The sequence below is a fragment of the Sardina pilchardus genome, chromosome 8 (genome assembly GCF_963854185.1).
Source record: "Sardina pilchardus chromosome 8, fSarPil1.1, whole genome shotgun sequence".
In the NCBI taxonomy this organism is placed as follows: domain Eukaryota; kingdom Metazoa; phylum Chordata; class Actinopteri; order Clupeiformes; family Clupeidae; genus Sardina; species Sardina pilchardus.
Genome location: NC_085001.1, coordinates 6,130,762 through 6,145,210, shown reverse-complemented (window position 1 = coordinate 6,145,210; position 14,449 = coordinate 6,130,762). Strand labels below are relative to the sequence as shown.

Sequence of the window (14,449 nt, the reverse complement as noted above, 5' to 3'; positions counted from 1 at the left end):
ACTTAATGTACTGTAATGTCATAATACTTGCAATCTAAATGTACATTGTTGATTTTGTAGCTCTTCGGCCCTCAAACATAAGAGGAGGGAGGAGAGGAAGCATAAGAAAAGGTGAGTGATGACCGTCTGCTCAAATCCAAACAGGCGCTAAGTCAGAACACGGGCACACGCAGTCAGAGACTCTTACTTCAGTTATCAAAAATCACAACATCACACATAGCTTGCAACGGTTGCAGGGTTTGGCTGATTTGTGACAGAAATCAGTCTGTTGAAGATTAAAAGAGCATTGCTCCTTGGTGTGCCTAACACGGTTACACAGAGTGTGTTTTAACTCTACCATAGAACGTGGCGTAACTCATGAATTCTACATCTGTAACAGGATTTCCACCCTCTCATAGTCATAACCCACCCTGGCCCAGACGCTACTGCTCCCATCCCCACCTGCTTTATATGCAAGCACGCCGCATCAGCATGCAGTAGCTCTTCATTCCCCTGAACATAACACAGTGCTTAGCGGTGTCATTACACAATAACAAGGGCTGGGCTGCACAATGTAAAGCCTGGCCAAGTACTGTACTGTATGTCTCCCCTAATGCTCAACTGTCCCAGCACTCTCTCTCTCTCTCTCTCTCTCTCTCTCTCTCTCTCTCTCTCTCTCTCTCTCTCTCTCTCTCTTTCTCTCTCTTTCTCTCTCTTCTCTCTCCTCTCTTTGGGCTCACTTGCTACTATCTGCCAAACAATCTCTGTCAAGATTATAGCAGCCATAATGGCACACAGAGCTCTCTCTCTCTCTCTCTCTCTCTCTCTCTCTCCCTCTCTCTCTCTCTCTCTCTCTGTACCCTTTTGGCCAGTGCTTCTGCAGTAGAATAGAATTCTTCAGATAACACAGGGAGCTGGAGGATAGTAGATTTCTGTGTGTGTTTGTGTGTGTGTGTGTGTGTGTGTGTGTGTGTGTGTGTGTGTGTGTACATGTGAACGCATGTGTGTGAGGGTGTGTGTGACAGAGTTAGAGTGTGTGTGTGTGTGAGAGAGACAGGGGGACAGAGAGCACTAGTGAGAGTGAGAGTGAAAGTGAGAGAGCAACATAAACCAATTTCATGCCCTGAGCAGGCTTCACTGTGAGCTCTGCTGGCGAAAACTACTGTATACCTCAACCCAGCACACTTTCAGGAGGTGTGTGTGTCTGTGAGTGTGTGTGTGCGTGTGCGTGTGAGTGTGCGTTGCGTGCGTGCATGCGTGTATACAGCTCTGGAAAAAATGAAGAGACCACTGCACATTTTTCTGATGTCGTCCAACGGCTGCTTAGTGACATTCATATGACTTGACGGTCATATTCAAATTTGCAGTGGTCTCTTAATTTTGAATATGACCGTCAACTCATTCGAATGTCACTCAGCAACCAAAGGACGAAATCGATGAAATATGCAGTGGTCTCTTCATTTTTTCTAGAGCTGTATACAGTATATACATATATATATGTGTGTGTGTGTGTGTGTGTGTGTGTGTGTGTGTGTGTGTGTCTGTTCTCTACCAAATGCCAGCCTCTCTGCTTCTCTCACCCTGGCCTTTGGCTGTCTCTATTTCCGTCTCTGTCGGTGGAAATGCCACTGAAAACGTTATCAAGGTGAACTGTCTTTTAGTTACGCAAACACGTCCCTGTGCTTCTGCACATTCCCATTCAAGTGGCCCTGTCTTCACATTTAACACTTTTCACAGGATGTTGGCCAGTGCTTTACTGATTATTGTGATCGATGCTGTTGAGGGTTTTTTTGTTTGTTTTGTTTATGTAACTGAAGGAAAGTGCAAGTTCCATAATAACTGGCTGGCCAGTCAATGTTTGCAAATATGTATCGTTCTATCAATTGTCTGTGTGTTAACTATGTTTACTGGTTATTTGTTTGCACGCTGGTCTTCTTTTGAGGTCATGTGTTCTCTCTCTCTCTCTCTCCTCTCTCTCTCCCTCTCTTGCTCTCTCGCTCTCTCTCTCCCTCTATCCCTCCCTCTCTCTCTCTCTCTCTCTCTCTCTCTCTCTCTCCCGGTCGTGCCACTTGCTGTGCAGGTCACGGAGCCACACACACCGGAGACGACGGCACGCTAGGTCAGCAGGCGAGGGGTCCGCCTGGAATACATCCAGTACTGACAGCAGGTGAGAGGGAGGGAGGGATGGAGAGAGAGAGAGAGATGATGATGGGGGGTGTAGAGGGACAGAGGGACACAGAGAGAGAGAGACATGGAGGGGGAGAGAGAGGGAGATGGAGAGAAAGAGTGAGAGAGAGAGAAAAAGAAAGAGACAGAAAGAGAGAGAAGAAGGACAGTGAGAGGTAGAGAGAGAGAGATGATGGGAGGTGTAGAGGGACAGAGAGAGAGAGAGAGAGACATGGAGGGAGAGAGGGAGATGGAGAGAAAGTGTGAGAGAGAGAGAGAGAGAGAGAGAGAGAGAAAGAAAGAGAGTGGAAGAGAGAGAAGAAGAGGGACAGTGAGGTGGAGAGAAAAGAGTAGGGGGAAGGAGAGGGGGACATGGAAATGGACGGAGGAAGACAGAAGAAGATGGAATAGAAAGAAAGAAAGAAAGAAAGAAAGAAAAGAAATATATAATTTAGAGAGAGACAGAGGGATGGGGACCTGAAAAGAGAAGGAAGCAGAAACAATGGTGGAGCGAGAGAGAGAGAGATGGAGGGGACAGAAATAGAGAGTGAAGGTGAAATGATGGTCCAGGGGACAAATGAGTGCACAACTGAAGAGGTGTAAAGCACCTGTGGGCATTTCTGGTCTCTCTTTGGTGACAAACTGGCCTAGGACAGGATCAATCATCTCTATGGCAACTCTGTTACCTACAGTAGATATTTCACAGTAGTTCACTAATTCAAGTCATTCTTACCACAAAACAATCGGCAGCACAACCTCTTTCCGGCATTGTGAACCTATCTTTGATATAGAACGATGCTTCCCAAACTACTGTTTAAAAATGTCCCGGTGCAACTGTTGGCTAGGAAGCTTAAAACATTGAGACAGCCGTAACCATGTCAACAATTCAAAGTGTCTCATATATGGAGGTGTTACACTACACTGGAGAAAGAGAGGAAGTACCACCCCCATTTACTGCAAAAGGTAATGCTAGGCTAGCTAATTGAGCTAAACATATACCAAAGATCCTTAAGGCGGCGCAAGATACTTCGTTGTAGTTCATGTCTATGGGCACAAAATGGGGATCACTTCCTCTGCATAAAGGGGTGTGTCATGCCCATAGACTTCAATGGAACAGCTCTGCATTAAGGGGGATTTCTCCCCCATCCCCTCCCTCTTGCGATTCGGGTTCCAGGAAGTGGCTTCTCATGAAGTATCTTGCTCCGCCCTTAATGATCTTTGCATATACTCAGTGGGACGCTGACATCTTTAAAAATGGCGATCAATATGCGCTCACTTCCGGCCCATATTTTCACAATTAAACAAATTAGGCGCCACATTTACAGATGATTACAAATTATGCCATCCATGATTGTCTGATCCTCTGAAATTGCCAATTCATCCAAACAGGCAGCATATTTGTATACCCACCAATAACGTGGCACCTAATTGGCTTGTTTGTGAAAATGTGGCCTTGAAGTGAGAGCATGTTAGATGCTATTTTTAAAAATGGTGGTAGCCAACTTCGATGCCTCAACTCAACTGACTGAGGCTAATTCTTTAAACCTTGACCCCTTGATCTCATCCAATCAGAGTGCGCAGTAAAAACATTAAAAATTCTCGACGTACGTCACAAGGTCTGCTACAAGGTAGCAGAGACTATAAATTGGCCTTGACAAGAAAACAGAGGTAGCGAGAGGAGAAAAGACACACAGAGATGGAGTGATAACAACCAGAAATAGAAAGGTAGATTTGACTGGGGTGTGTGTGTGGGGGGGGGGGGGGGGGGAGCAGCAAGAACTGCAGACACATGAAATGATAAAGATCAGAAAGATGGAAATGAAGATGGAGATGAAGATGAGAGAGTGACACACACACATACACACACATACACACACACACACACACACACGGACCTTTGCACACACACACAGACAAACACAGACATACAAACCCAAAGACACACACACACACACACACACACACACACAGTGGCAGATCAGCACACAGTCCATCACAGTCGTGGTGAGTGTCGGCTTCCACCTCCCCCTCCTCCCCCTCCTCCTCCTCCTCCTCCTCCTCCTCCTCCTCCTAGATGACTGATACAGCGGAGGTGACTCTGGCTTATCAGCTCCCCCCAGCACATGCCAGACCTGGGCCACATATCACTGAGACCTGAATGACAATGATTCATTGGCCACCACACCACAGCAACAGGTCTATCAGTATTGGGAGCAGTACCAAGGAGATTTGGGGAAACCCCAATACATTTCAGGTCTCTGTCCCTTCATTACAGTATTATAGCTGGTAGATAATCATGCAAATTGCAATTGCAATTGACATTCTAAAATGGATAGTTCCAGCCCTTGATTATGATTGGCTGAAACACGTTCCGTGCTGCTGTAAACCCAGTATAACCCTATACCTTGGCGGCCTTTTGTTCTCTACAACTGCGTCACCACAAATTGATACTAAAGAGTTAGAGATTATGCGTCTCAACGTTGCTTGGCAACCAATCTGATAGAGGAAATATATTTCTTGGCGGAAGAATGATTATCTGAATAAATTGTCTCATTGCTTTTCTCGTTGCTGTGCCTTTATTTTAATATGTGGTAGCCGCTTTAAAATAAGCAATAAGCCACTCGAGACTGTAGGTTCCACTGATTCTAGAACAGCTAAGGGGGATTTCAGGCACTCCGCTTGTGCCTTGTGCCTAACTACGGCCCTTAGCTGTTCTAGAATCAGTGTAACCTACTGTACGGCTTCTCTGGGCTTATTGCTTTATTATCACCATGGCTGGTATGGTATTTTACAATAACAGATTCATTCATTCATTCATTCTTCCATCCATCCATCCATCCATCCATCCATTTATTCATTCATTCATTCATCCATCCATCCATCCATCCATCCATCCATTCATCCATTCATGGATCAGTTTGTTTCAGTGCAGTAAGAAGCCACTCAGGCCTGGAATTGAGATCATTTAAGCCAGAGAGCTGATTGCCTTTGAATCCTGGTCTGATCTCTCCATTATGTGCTGAATTTCCCAGGGTTATGTGGCGGAGGAAATCATTACGGAGACGGGGGACGTGGGGTGGATAGCATCTCGAGCGGCGGCACCTAGAGCGAAAGCTTCGAGAGCACGGAATGTGGGGACAGCTTAGTCATTTCCAATTCTCAGGGTTGTCGTTACCCCCCAGCAAACAATTACAAATTAAATCGCCTTTTTTTTTTGTCCTCTCTGGTGGGTGGCTGATAGCTAGTCGGGCCGACTATTTCTGGGCAAAGGTGAGGCCAGGGGAGAGGGCATGGCGCTGGTTTCTTGAGACTTGTTGTGCAGGCAGATCTTGGATGTTTTCTTCCTCTCCCACAAAATCACAAGCGAGGGTAAAGGCGGCGCGCTAGTTCCCTTTGCCAGGCGTAGAGCCACAGGCTTTTGGCGTCCCCTCGCTGGTGCTTGATGCCCGCTACACCACGGCTTGGCAGGCAGGATGTTTGAACCCTCTCCCATATCCTGGGGCAGGTGGCTCCTCTGTTTCCCCCTTCACACTGCTGGATGGGGGCCTCTCTGATCGCACCCCTCCTCCATTCCTGCCCTGCTCTGAAGAGGGAGCCAGATGGCGTTTCACTAGGTGTCAAACGGTGCCATGATCTCAGGATTCCTCTGCTGCTCTGCTTCCTCCTCTTGGCTCTCTGTCCCATTCTGGTCCTGTATCCATTCTGCCTAGTATACATTAGTGCATATTATGGGTTATTATACAGTACATCGCAATGTATAATATTTCACTTGGTGACATTCCATTTCATTTCTGCTGTGTGCTTTGTGTCACATCCTGATCCTAGATTCGTACTAAAATGTATGATATACATTATTTAACTTTGTGACATTCTATTTCACCTGCGGGGAAAATAGGTAAAAATATTTTTTGCTGTGACATTCTTCAACATGCCAACTCAGAGTACTAGATCATGTCGGTTTGATTTGGGGGCATTCTGAATAATTTAAACTCAAGTGATGTGCAAGCCAGGATTCAGCAAATGGACGTACAAATGCAATTATAGCAGCTGATAGTCATGATGAAATAATTTTTGAAACGAAATGTAAAAAAAACATTAAATGCCAAATCATCTTTTAGCTTTTCAATCAGACAGCTTGTTGAAATATTTGATTTCACAAAGAATTACAAAACAACACTGAATAAATACATACATATGACCACTCATAATGCCTCTTACAAAACAACCCTATTGCATGATGGGTAACTCTCTACCCAGCGACTGGGTAAGTCACTAATCCACCAACTGTCCTTTGACTGTGTCTCCAGGCAACATCTCCACGCATCAGATCCATTCCAGCCAAATGCAGTAGGCCTGGGGGACGCCCGCCATCTGGACGCTGACCAAAGAGCTTTAGACTGGGGGACAGCAGTCAAGTTAGCCAGTAAAACGCCCCCACATTTCAGCTGCAGTGCCCCGGACAGCACCGTAAGTGTCACTGACTGCCCGCCAAATGGCTCACCTCTGGAACACTGATCAAGGCCAAGGAAAACAGACGGGAGAGACACAGAGAGACAGAGAGACCGAGAGACGGAGAGGGGAGGGAGAATGAGAGAGAGAGAGATGGAGAGAGGGATGGAGGGAGGGAGAGAAAGAGAGGTGACTTGACTTTGACACAAAGTGGCACTAACCTGAAAGGGCTTCAGAGAGCCAAACACATTCCTATTCACTGATTGACCAATCACCTGCAATACGCTGTAGGTAAAGTAGAATGACTTTCCAAGATTCGTTTTTAACAACACTTTTGTACAACATCTAAAAATACATTCCACACACACACACACACCCACACACACACACACACAGATGAGAGTGGTCGGAGAGGATGAGCGATATAGGCGGACAACATGCGAGGGCGTGAAGGAACAGAAGTTAACATGAATAGCAACATTTATTTCGCATGATGCAGTGATTTTCTGGTGTCCATTTAGCTCTGCAGTCTAGTGAGCTGTCGTGACAGTATCGCTTTATTTCAATCTTCATGTTCTTTTGCTCTCAATATTAGGCCTAAAATAGAAGAGTGCAGCGACATTTTTCAAGAATTGTCTGATGAATTGCATTTCTACAGATCGATGATTAGTGACAGACATTTATTTTCAATTAAGTCCTCACATACATCTGTGCGATATTAATTTTGTGACATAATCCCTTTTAATGAAAAGTTAAAAGTTGCTGCTATACAATAACAGCTTTGGAAAAAGAAATGTCGTCCCAGTCTCTGGAAAGTATAGGCAACAACTCCCCTTCCCTTTACTTCCTTGCAAGAGCTCTGCCTCTCACAGTTGAAACTGTGTTTTTGTTAAGTCATTGTTTTGTGCTTGTTGAAGCGCGAAATACGTTTAATTTCTTTCGAGCAATCATTAAAGTATGCTAATTACATTCTCAGATGTTTTTAATCGGGACCTACAGCTGGTAATTGAAACGCAACAAACTGTACTTTGAAGCATTTCATGCATGCCCGTACCCGTAAATATGGCGCTATCAACACCCCCCCCCCCCCCCCGCCCAACTAATCCCATTTGGTGGTCAAATGGAAGGGATTTTATTTTTCATAATTTGGGTGTTTGAAATTAATTCAATGATGCGACGCAGCAAATTCTCTGGACACTTAGAACCTGAGACCCTTAAATGCCTTCAGTTGCGGTGGCGGTATTAAACATCGGCATTATTACATTACTTAATCCAGCTGAAATTGGATGACTGTGTCTTTTACAGCTGTTGAGTCATACACATAATTTGGTGCAGGGACTATGCGAGATCCATGGAGCATTTGTGAGACTTGAACAACTCATTAATAAATGTACCGCATGTCCATGTTTGGATTCTGTTCACCAGTACATTGTCTACAAAGTTAAGATCTACAAAATGAAATCGGTGGGTATGTCACTGTGATGAATACAGAAATGGGTGGGTATGGAACTGTGATGAATACAGAAGTTTTGGGTGTTTTCTACCCCCTCTTTAATACTGACCAATTATTTTATCTGGTAAATATTTTGTTATCACGATAAAGAGGTACTTGTTCCAGTAATCACAGACACACATAGTAAACGTAAATGTCAAGAAGTGCTTAGAGAAAGGGACCGTGGTAAACATTTTTACATGTTAGTTGGTACTCCTTGACAGAGTCAGATGATGATAAAAGACATCCCATCCCATTTAAATTGAAACCATAAAAAGAAAGACAAAGCATTTTAACAAGACACTCGACAGATTTTAAAGCATTTTCCCCTCACACATTGGATAAACTGTTATCGGTTTCTATTCATCATTAAACATTAGGTTTTGCAACATGAAATATGATACTTTTTTTCATTCTCAGTTGAGTATAGTGGTGATGAGAAATAGTTTTATTTACACGAGTAGCATTTAAAGTCTTTTAGTTCACTAAAAAGACATTTTCAAGCAGTCTTTAGTTAAAAACAAACAAACAAACAAACATATAAAGAGGAACGGGCCAAAGCTGGGCGGTGTGGCTCTGGGTGTGAGGAGAGGGATATTGTCTTTTTCTTGTAACCTACACGTCTGCTGAATCACTTATGTTGCCCGCTCTTCCTTTTTTCTTACACCTTACCTACTTAAGGAGGAAATCTTGATTGGTAAGTCGATGTCATCCGCAGACTTAGGGGATTGCTAAAGGTCGCTGGAGGATACTTAAGCTCTTCTTGCAGGGGGAAAAAAGCTCAAAATGTCGTTTTTCTTTAGTTTCTTTCTCTCTGAAGGCTTCCTTAGTTAGAGTGAAGGAATATCTCTTTGTCTGCAGTCCTTATCATTTGTACACATACCCATTTTGTGATGTTTGGTCAATGTTCTTTAAAAAAAAAAAAAAAAGACTTAAATGGGCGTTTTGTTACATTTTTTTCTCTCTTTCCCTCTTTCAACATAAAGCAGTTTATAGTTTACACACTTTGTTTTCACTCTATGGTTTCTCTATTGTTTGTTTTCTTTGTCGTTTCAATTAGTTATGTTTATTTTCAAATTCTTTCAGTTTGTAACTTCTCTTTCTGTAGGATTATTTGTTTCACGAAACTCTCCTAGTTTATCCGCATGTGACGATATTTGCATGACGTTTTTTTATATATTTCTTAAGTTTTCTGTCTTCTAAAAAAATAAAATTTCTCTCTGTGTTTTGTAGGGAAGTACGTGCCTTTTGTAGACTACTCACAGTGAATCAAATACAGGTAGCTGCTTAAACCTGTCACCAATGTTTCTTTAAGTAAAGAATCCTCTTGTTGTCTGATTGCAGATTTCACAGTCAAAGCCTGGTGGCGAGGTTGTGCTCAAACGGACCATCCTTGCTGACACGCGGTCCAATCAGAACAAAGGGCCGCAGGATTACGACTCGGGCAATGACACGTCCTCGCCGCCGTCGTCTAAGACAGGCGTCTCAAGGTCAAACGTCAGCAGGGTCAAGTCCACCCTGGGCCGTGTGGACGGAGACAGTGCGTCCGACTCAGGCAACTCGGTGACCAGCTATGTCTCGCTGTGCAAGCCAGTCGAGAGCACGCCCTCCTCCTCCCTCAGGTGGGCTGAGCCGAGCTGATTTCACTCTCTCCTCTTTCATATTCTGCTCTTTTCCTTCTTTCCTTCACTTGTGTGAGATCAAGCGGTCTCTGTTAGAGGTCTCATGGGCATCTTTTCTTTTCTTTTTTTTTTTTTATTTAGTCTATTTTTGGGGGGCTGTTTTGCCTTTATTCGTATAGGACAGTAGCCTAGAAATCTAGACGCCCCTAGCGGCAGCAAATGTAATTTGGCTGGCGGGGCAGTCTAGGCACGATCCATTGAGCCAGGGAGCTGAGAACCCGAAGCACCAGCGATCCAATCACAGCGTGTATAAAGTCGGTGGGCGGGCTTAACATAATGGTGACTGACATGCGACCAGAAGTTGCGACGGTAACGCATCCTGTTATTTGAAAACAAGAAGATGATTCGTTTAGCGTTATCCTATTGCGTGGAGAGGGAAGGTTACGCATCCTGCTACTTGAAAACAAGAAGATGATTCGTTTAGCGTTATCCTATTGCGGAAAGGGAATTTGAAAGACAACTGTTTATCCCACCCCTCCGATTGAGCCCTGTCTACGGTGAGTGTCCAGACCCTACATCTTGATGTGGGTCGGGCTCTTCAGGCTAATAGGACAGTAGAGAGAGACAGGAAGCAAGCGGGAGAGAGGGATGGGGTGGGATCGGGAAATGACCGCAGGTCGGACTCGAGCCTGGGTCTCTGTGGGCACTCGGACCCGCACATGGCACGTGCGCTGTAGCCTGATGCGCCACAGCACCCCTGTGGGCATCTTTTCTTTACGTCTTTTTCTTATTTTTTTCCCCCTGTCCTTCCCTTTTTTTTTTGGTCTTAGCTCATAGCTCATGAACCTTCTTCTCCTGTAGTAGTCTTGTATTATAGTGTTTTTTTTGTACACTATTGTATACTATTGTATTATATTTTATTGTTTACTATTGTACTATATAAAATGTTCTTTGTCAGAGGTTTAATCTGAGTCACTCTCTCATGGCTCCCCTTCCAGACCCGGGGTCTCTGCTGTGTGCAAGGCTGAGATGCAGGTGCTCAGTAGCAGTCTGACTCCCCAGAGAAAGCGACGCAGGACCAGGGCCTCGAGCAGTGCCAGCAGGTCCAGATCCTCGGCCAGCTCTCGTTACTCAGATTCCTACTACTCCCGAAGTCCGTCCAGATCGCCGGGGAGAAGGTGAGTTGTCCATTTTTAGTGTTTTGATATTTCAATGTTGACATTAAGTCTTGTCAATAATGATATGTTTCTTTTGTGGACAATTGTATTGTTCCTCTTTGCATATTTTTGCAAAATCAACAATCAACACAAATGGCTTGTAAGGGAGGACTGATGATTAATTAATTCTGATGATTAAGTTATCTAGAATCATCTACACTCTCAGACATTTTCTTTACTCATTAGACTTCGAGTGGTGTGTATTTGTTGTTGTTACTGTTGTTAAAGCACAAATGTAAATCTGACAACCTGAACAAAACACCACAAGCCTATATCATTAATAATGATCTGCATGTCTCAAGGTCATACTCCCAGACCACAATCCTATATCGTTAATAATGATCTGCATGTCTCAAGGTCATACTCCCGGTCGTCGGCCTACTCTTTGGACTCCAGGGACGCGAGTGTGTGCAGTGATAAACTCTCCAAACACTCCCCCAGCAGGTGACTATAGCTTGTCTTACTGATCTGATGACCTCTCTCCTCAAGCATCTAATGAATGGAGTGGAGGCGGGTGGGTGGTGGTGGTGTGGGCTGTTATTCATTACTGTATCCATGTAGCACTACCAGTAATACTCTTTATATAACAGTTTCACTCGTCCATCTTGTTGTTAGTTTAGAAACCTTGGAGTTTTAGAAATATTATTTCTTATAAAAACAAACATATTTGGAGCTTACCAATGTGTTATTTACAGTATATGTTAATGCATGTATTACAAAGTAATAAAATGGTATTTTAAAGTGTAGAATTCTTTCTACTGAGTGATATAATTTCATATATCAAAGACCATAATGAAGTCCCATTTCAGCCACATCACATGGTACTGATACAGATGTTGTGTGCATCAAACAATGCTAATACTGTACATGTGATGTGCATGCTACTTTTGGATTATCATAGCATGTATTATTTGTATTTTTCATTTTGCATAAAAGGGATCGAGAGTGGAGCAAGGATCGCAGTCCTAGTGAGAAGCAGTCGAAGCGTGGCAAGAAAAGGCGCCGAAGAAAATCCTACTCCCCCATGCGGAAGAGGAGGAGAGATTCACCCAGTCACCTTGAAGCTCGGAGAATCACCAGGTGCATTTTCCACAGTTCCTCTCGACTTTTTTAAAGACACATTCCTGTCACTAAAGTAAAGCTGCTTAGCTATTCTAGCTAATATAACCAGCTAGGCTAATATTCGAAGCAACTGAAGCTAAGGAGTTCATCAGAACCAATATACCGTTCATGTCTGATCATTTAGAAGAGAATATTACTTGACCAGACCATCCAAGATACTCTTTGGCACAAAAAAAATCAAAAACCTTAAGCCTTATTTTTTTATTTTCATAATGTAATTGTGAAAACATGGACGATACATGTTAGAAAGTGGGCTGAGCAGCAAAGTTCTACTGATTATTTGCTAATCGTTTGACATCTTCATTTATCCTCATTAATCGATCGCTGACCGATTTCTCTGTCCTCCATTCTGACCTCTGCCAGTGCCCGGAAGAGGCCCATTCCCTACTTCCGGCCCAGCCCCTCGTCTTGCAGTCGGGCCAGCAGCATATCTTCCTTGGGCAGCCTCTTCGGGATAATCCGCAACCACAGTCGCAGTCGCAGTCGCAGCTGGACTCGGACTCGGAGTCGGAGTCGAAGTCGGAGCAGGAGCAGGAGTAGGAGCAGGAGCAGGAGTAGGAGCCGAAGTCCGAGTGGCAGCTACTCCAGCTACCGTAGCTACAGTCGCAGCTCCTCGTGGGACTCCATGTGCGGGAGCAGAAGCCGGAGCGGAACACGGAGTCGGACCCGCAGCCGAAGCAGGAGCTACGACTCGTTAGGAAGCTACAGCAGAGGTCGTCGTTAGAACACGAGGCAGGGCTTCAACGCTAGAACCCACGGCAGGGGGAAATCACTACAGGTGTCCTCACTAGAGCCCCGGCAGAACCTGTGGAACATTATTAGAATGCTGGCGGTATTACAAAGCAGACGATTTTAGACAATGTTTTAAGAGTTATATTAGGATGATTTTTTCATGGTGTACTGTGCTATTTATAATGTATTTATTTGGGTCGTCTATTTATTTATTTGCTTTTTTATTTATTGACTGTGTTTTCCTGGCCAAAGGCACAACTGCTCATGTATGAAGAGAGGTTCAGAAAGACAGACAGTGATGGTTTGCCAGATTAATTTCATTCGCTGCTTCTTCTCCTTGGCAGACATCTTTGGGCGGACCCAAAGACTTTTGTTCTTCTCTTCGGAATAGAAATTCTGAATCGGAATTTTATGCTTATTGTGAATTTTTTGTTATGTTTTGTATATTTTTCTAAAACCTTCATTTTCAGGGATAGTGTCAGAGGCACTGACAGAGAAAACCTGGGGGAGGGGGGGCGTAAAAAAACACTGCCATGGTAATGGCTCCAATTTTAGCTTCTGACACCCAAATCACGTAGATGCCAGCTTTGAAAAATGATCAGTCTGCTGACCGTGCTGGTAAACACACACACACACACACACACACACACACACACACACACACACACACACACACACACACACACACACACACACACACACACACACACACACACGCACACACACATATCCATGCACAGATCAAATGCCAAACATATTTATCTCCCATGCAAGAGCACAACAATTCAAATGTCATCTGATATGATAATAGCTGATAGCCCACAATGAACAGGATAGAAAGAAAAAAGAAAACAGGAAAAACAAAAACATGCGAGCATCACGCTGATGGAATCACAGTGGGATCCCATCTGTGCATGACACAATAGATTGATTGGGATGCATACTGATGCGTGCTCCCCATGGAGATGAAGACCCGGTGGGCTTTGCCAGATAGCACCCGGTTCCGGAAACGATCCAACTAGATGTGGGCCAAATGTGAGCCAGAACAGAGCCAGAATCAGCGGGTTCCTGATATGGTTCTGTGTGAGCTGTTTGGCAATTCAGAGAGCCGCTTTAGCGCCTGTTTATTAACAAATTAAATACTTCATCTTATCATTATAGATACACGTCTATTATTTGCATATGACCGTAGATATGTACTCTGGGTCATCTGCTTTGGCTTGCCAACGCTGATAAGGTCCTGTGTTAGATCAGTGGTTATGGAGACCACAGATACAGCGTTTTAATCTGTGAATATTTCTTTTCCGACCAATATTTCCTGCTCTCCCGTCTACCCTAGTAGCATAGTGATGTACTTCTCCGTGAAGCTGCGCTGATCTGGCACGGATCAGATCAAAGGTCACCTGGGTTCTACCTTCCCAGAGTTCACCCTGGGTTCTGACTTCCCAGAGTTCCCCCTGGGTTCTAACTTCCCAGAGTTCACCCTGGGTTCTAACTTCCCAGAGTTCCCCCTGGGTTCTAACTTCCCAGAGTTCACCCTGGGTTCTAACTTCCCAGATTTCTCCCTGGGTTCTAAACCTCTTTCGATGGGCAATGAGCAAACGTGGACCAAAGCTAATTTGATAACAAAATGGTGGAATCATTTTATCTAATTTAATACAGTGAGCAAG

At 44.2% G+C, this 14,449-nt stretch overlaps 1 protein-coding gene across 1 annotated transcript in view; it reads left to right on the top strand.

Annotated features, from left to right (window-relative positions):
* Nucleotides 1–12,587, top strand: part of srrm4 (serine/arginine repetitive matrix 4) — a 67,200-nt gene extending 54,613 nt beyond the window's left edge. The window contains exons 6-13 of the mRNA XM_062543839.1: nt 61–111; nt 2,060–2,146; nt 6,453–6,612; nt 9,431–9,708; nt 10,707–10,886; nt 11,283–11,369; nt 11,862–11,988; nt 12,411–12,587. Coding sequence (XP_062399823.1) covers nt 61–111; nt 2,060–2,146; nt 6,453–6,612; nt 9,431–9,708; nt 10,707–10,886; nt 11,283–11,369; nt 11,862–11,988; nt 12,411–12,587 — 1,147 coding nt within the window. The remainder of the gene's footprint in view (nt 1–60; nt 112–2,059; nt 2,147–6,452; nt 6,613–9,430; nt 9,709–10,706; nt 10,887–11,282; nt 11,370–11,861; nt 11,989–12,410) is intronic.
* The last annotated feature ends 1,862 nt before the right edge of the window (nt 12,588–14,449 follow it).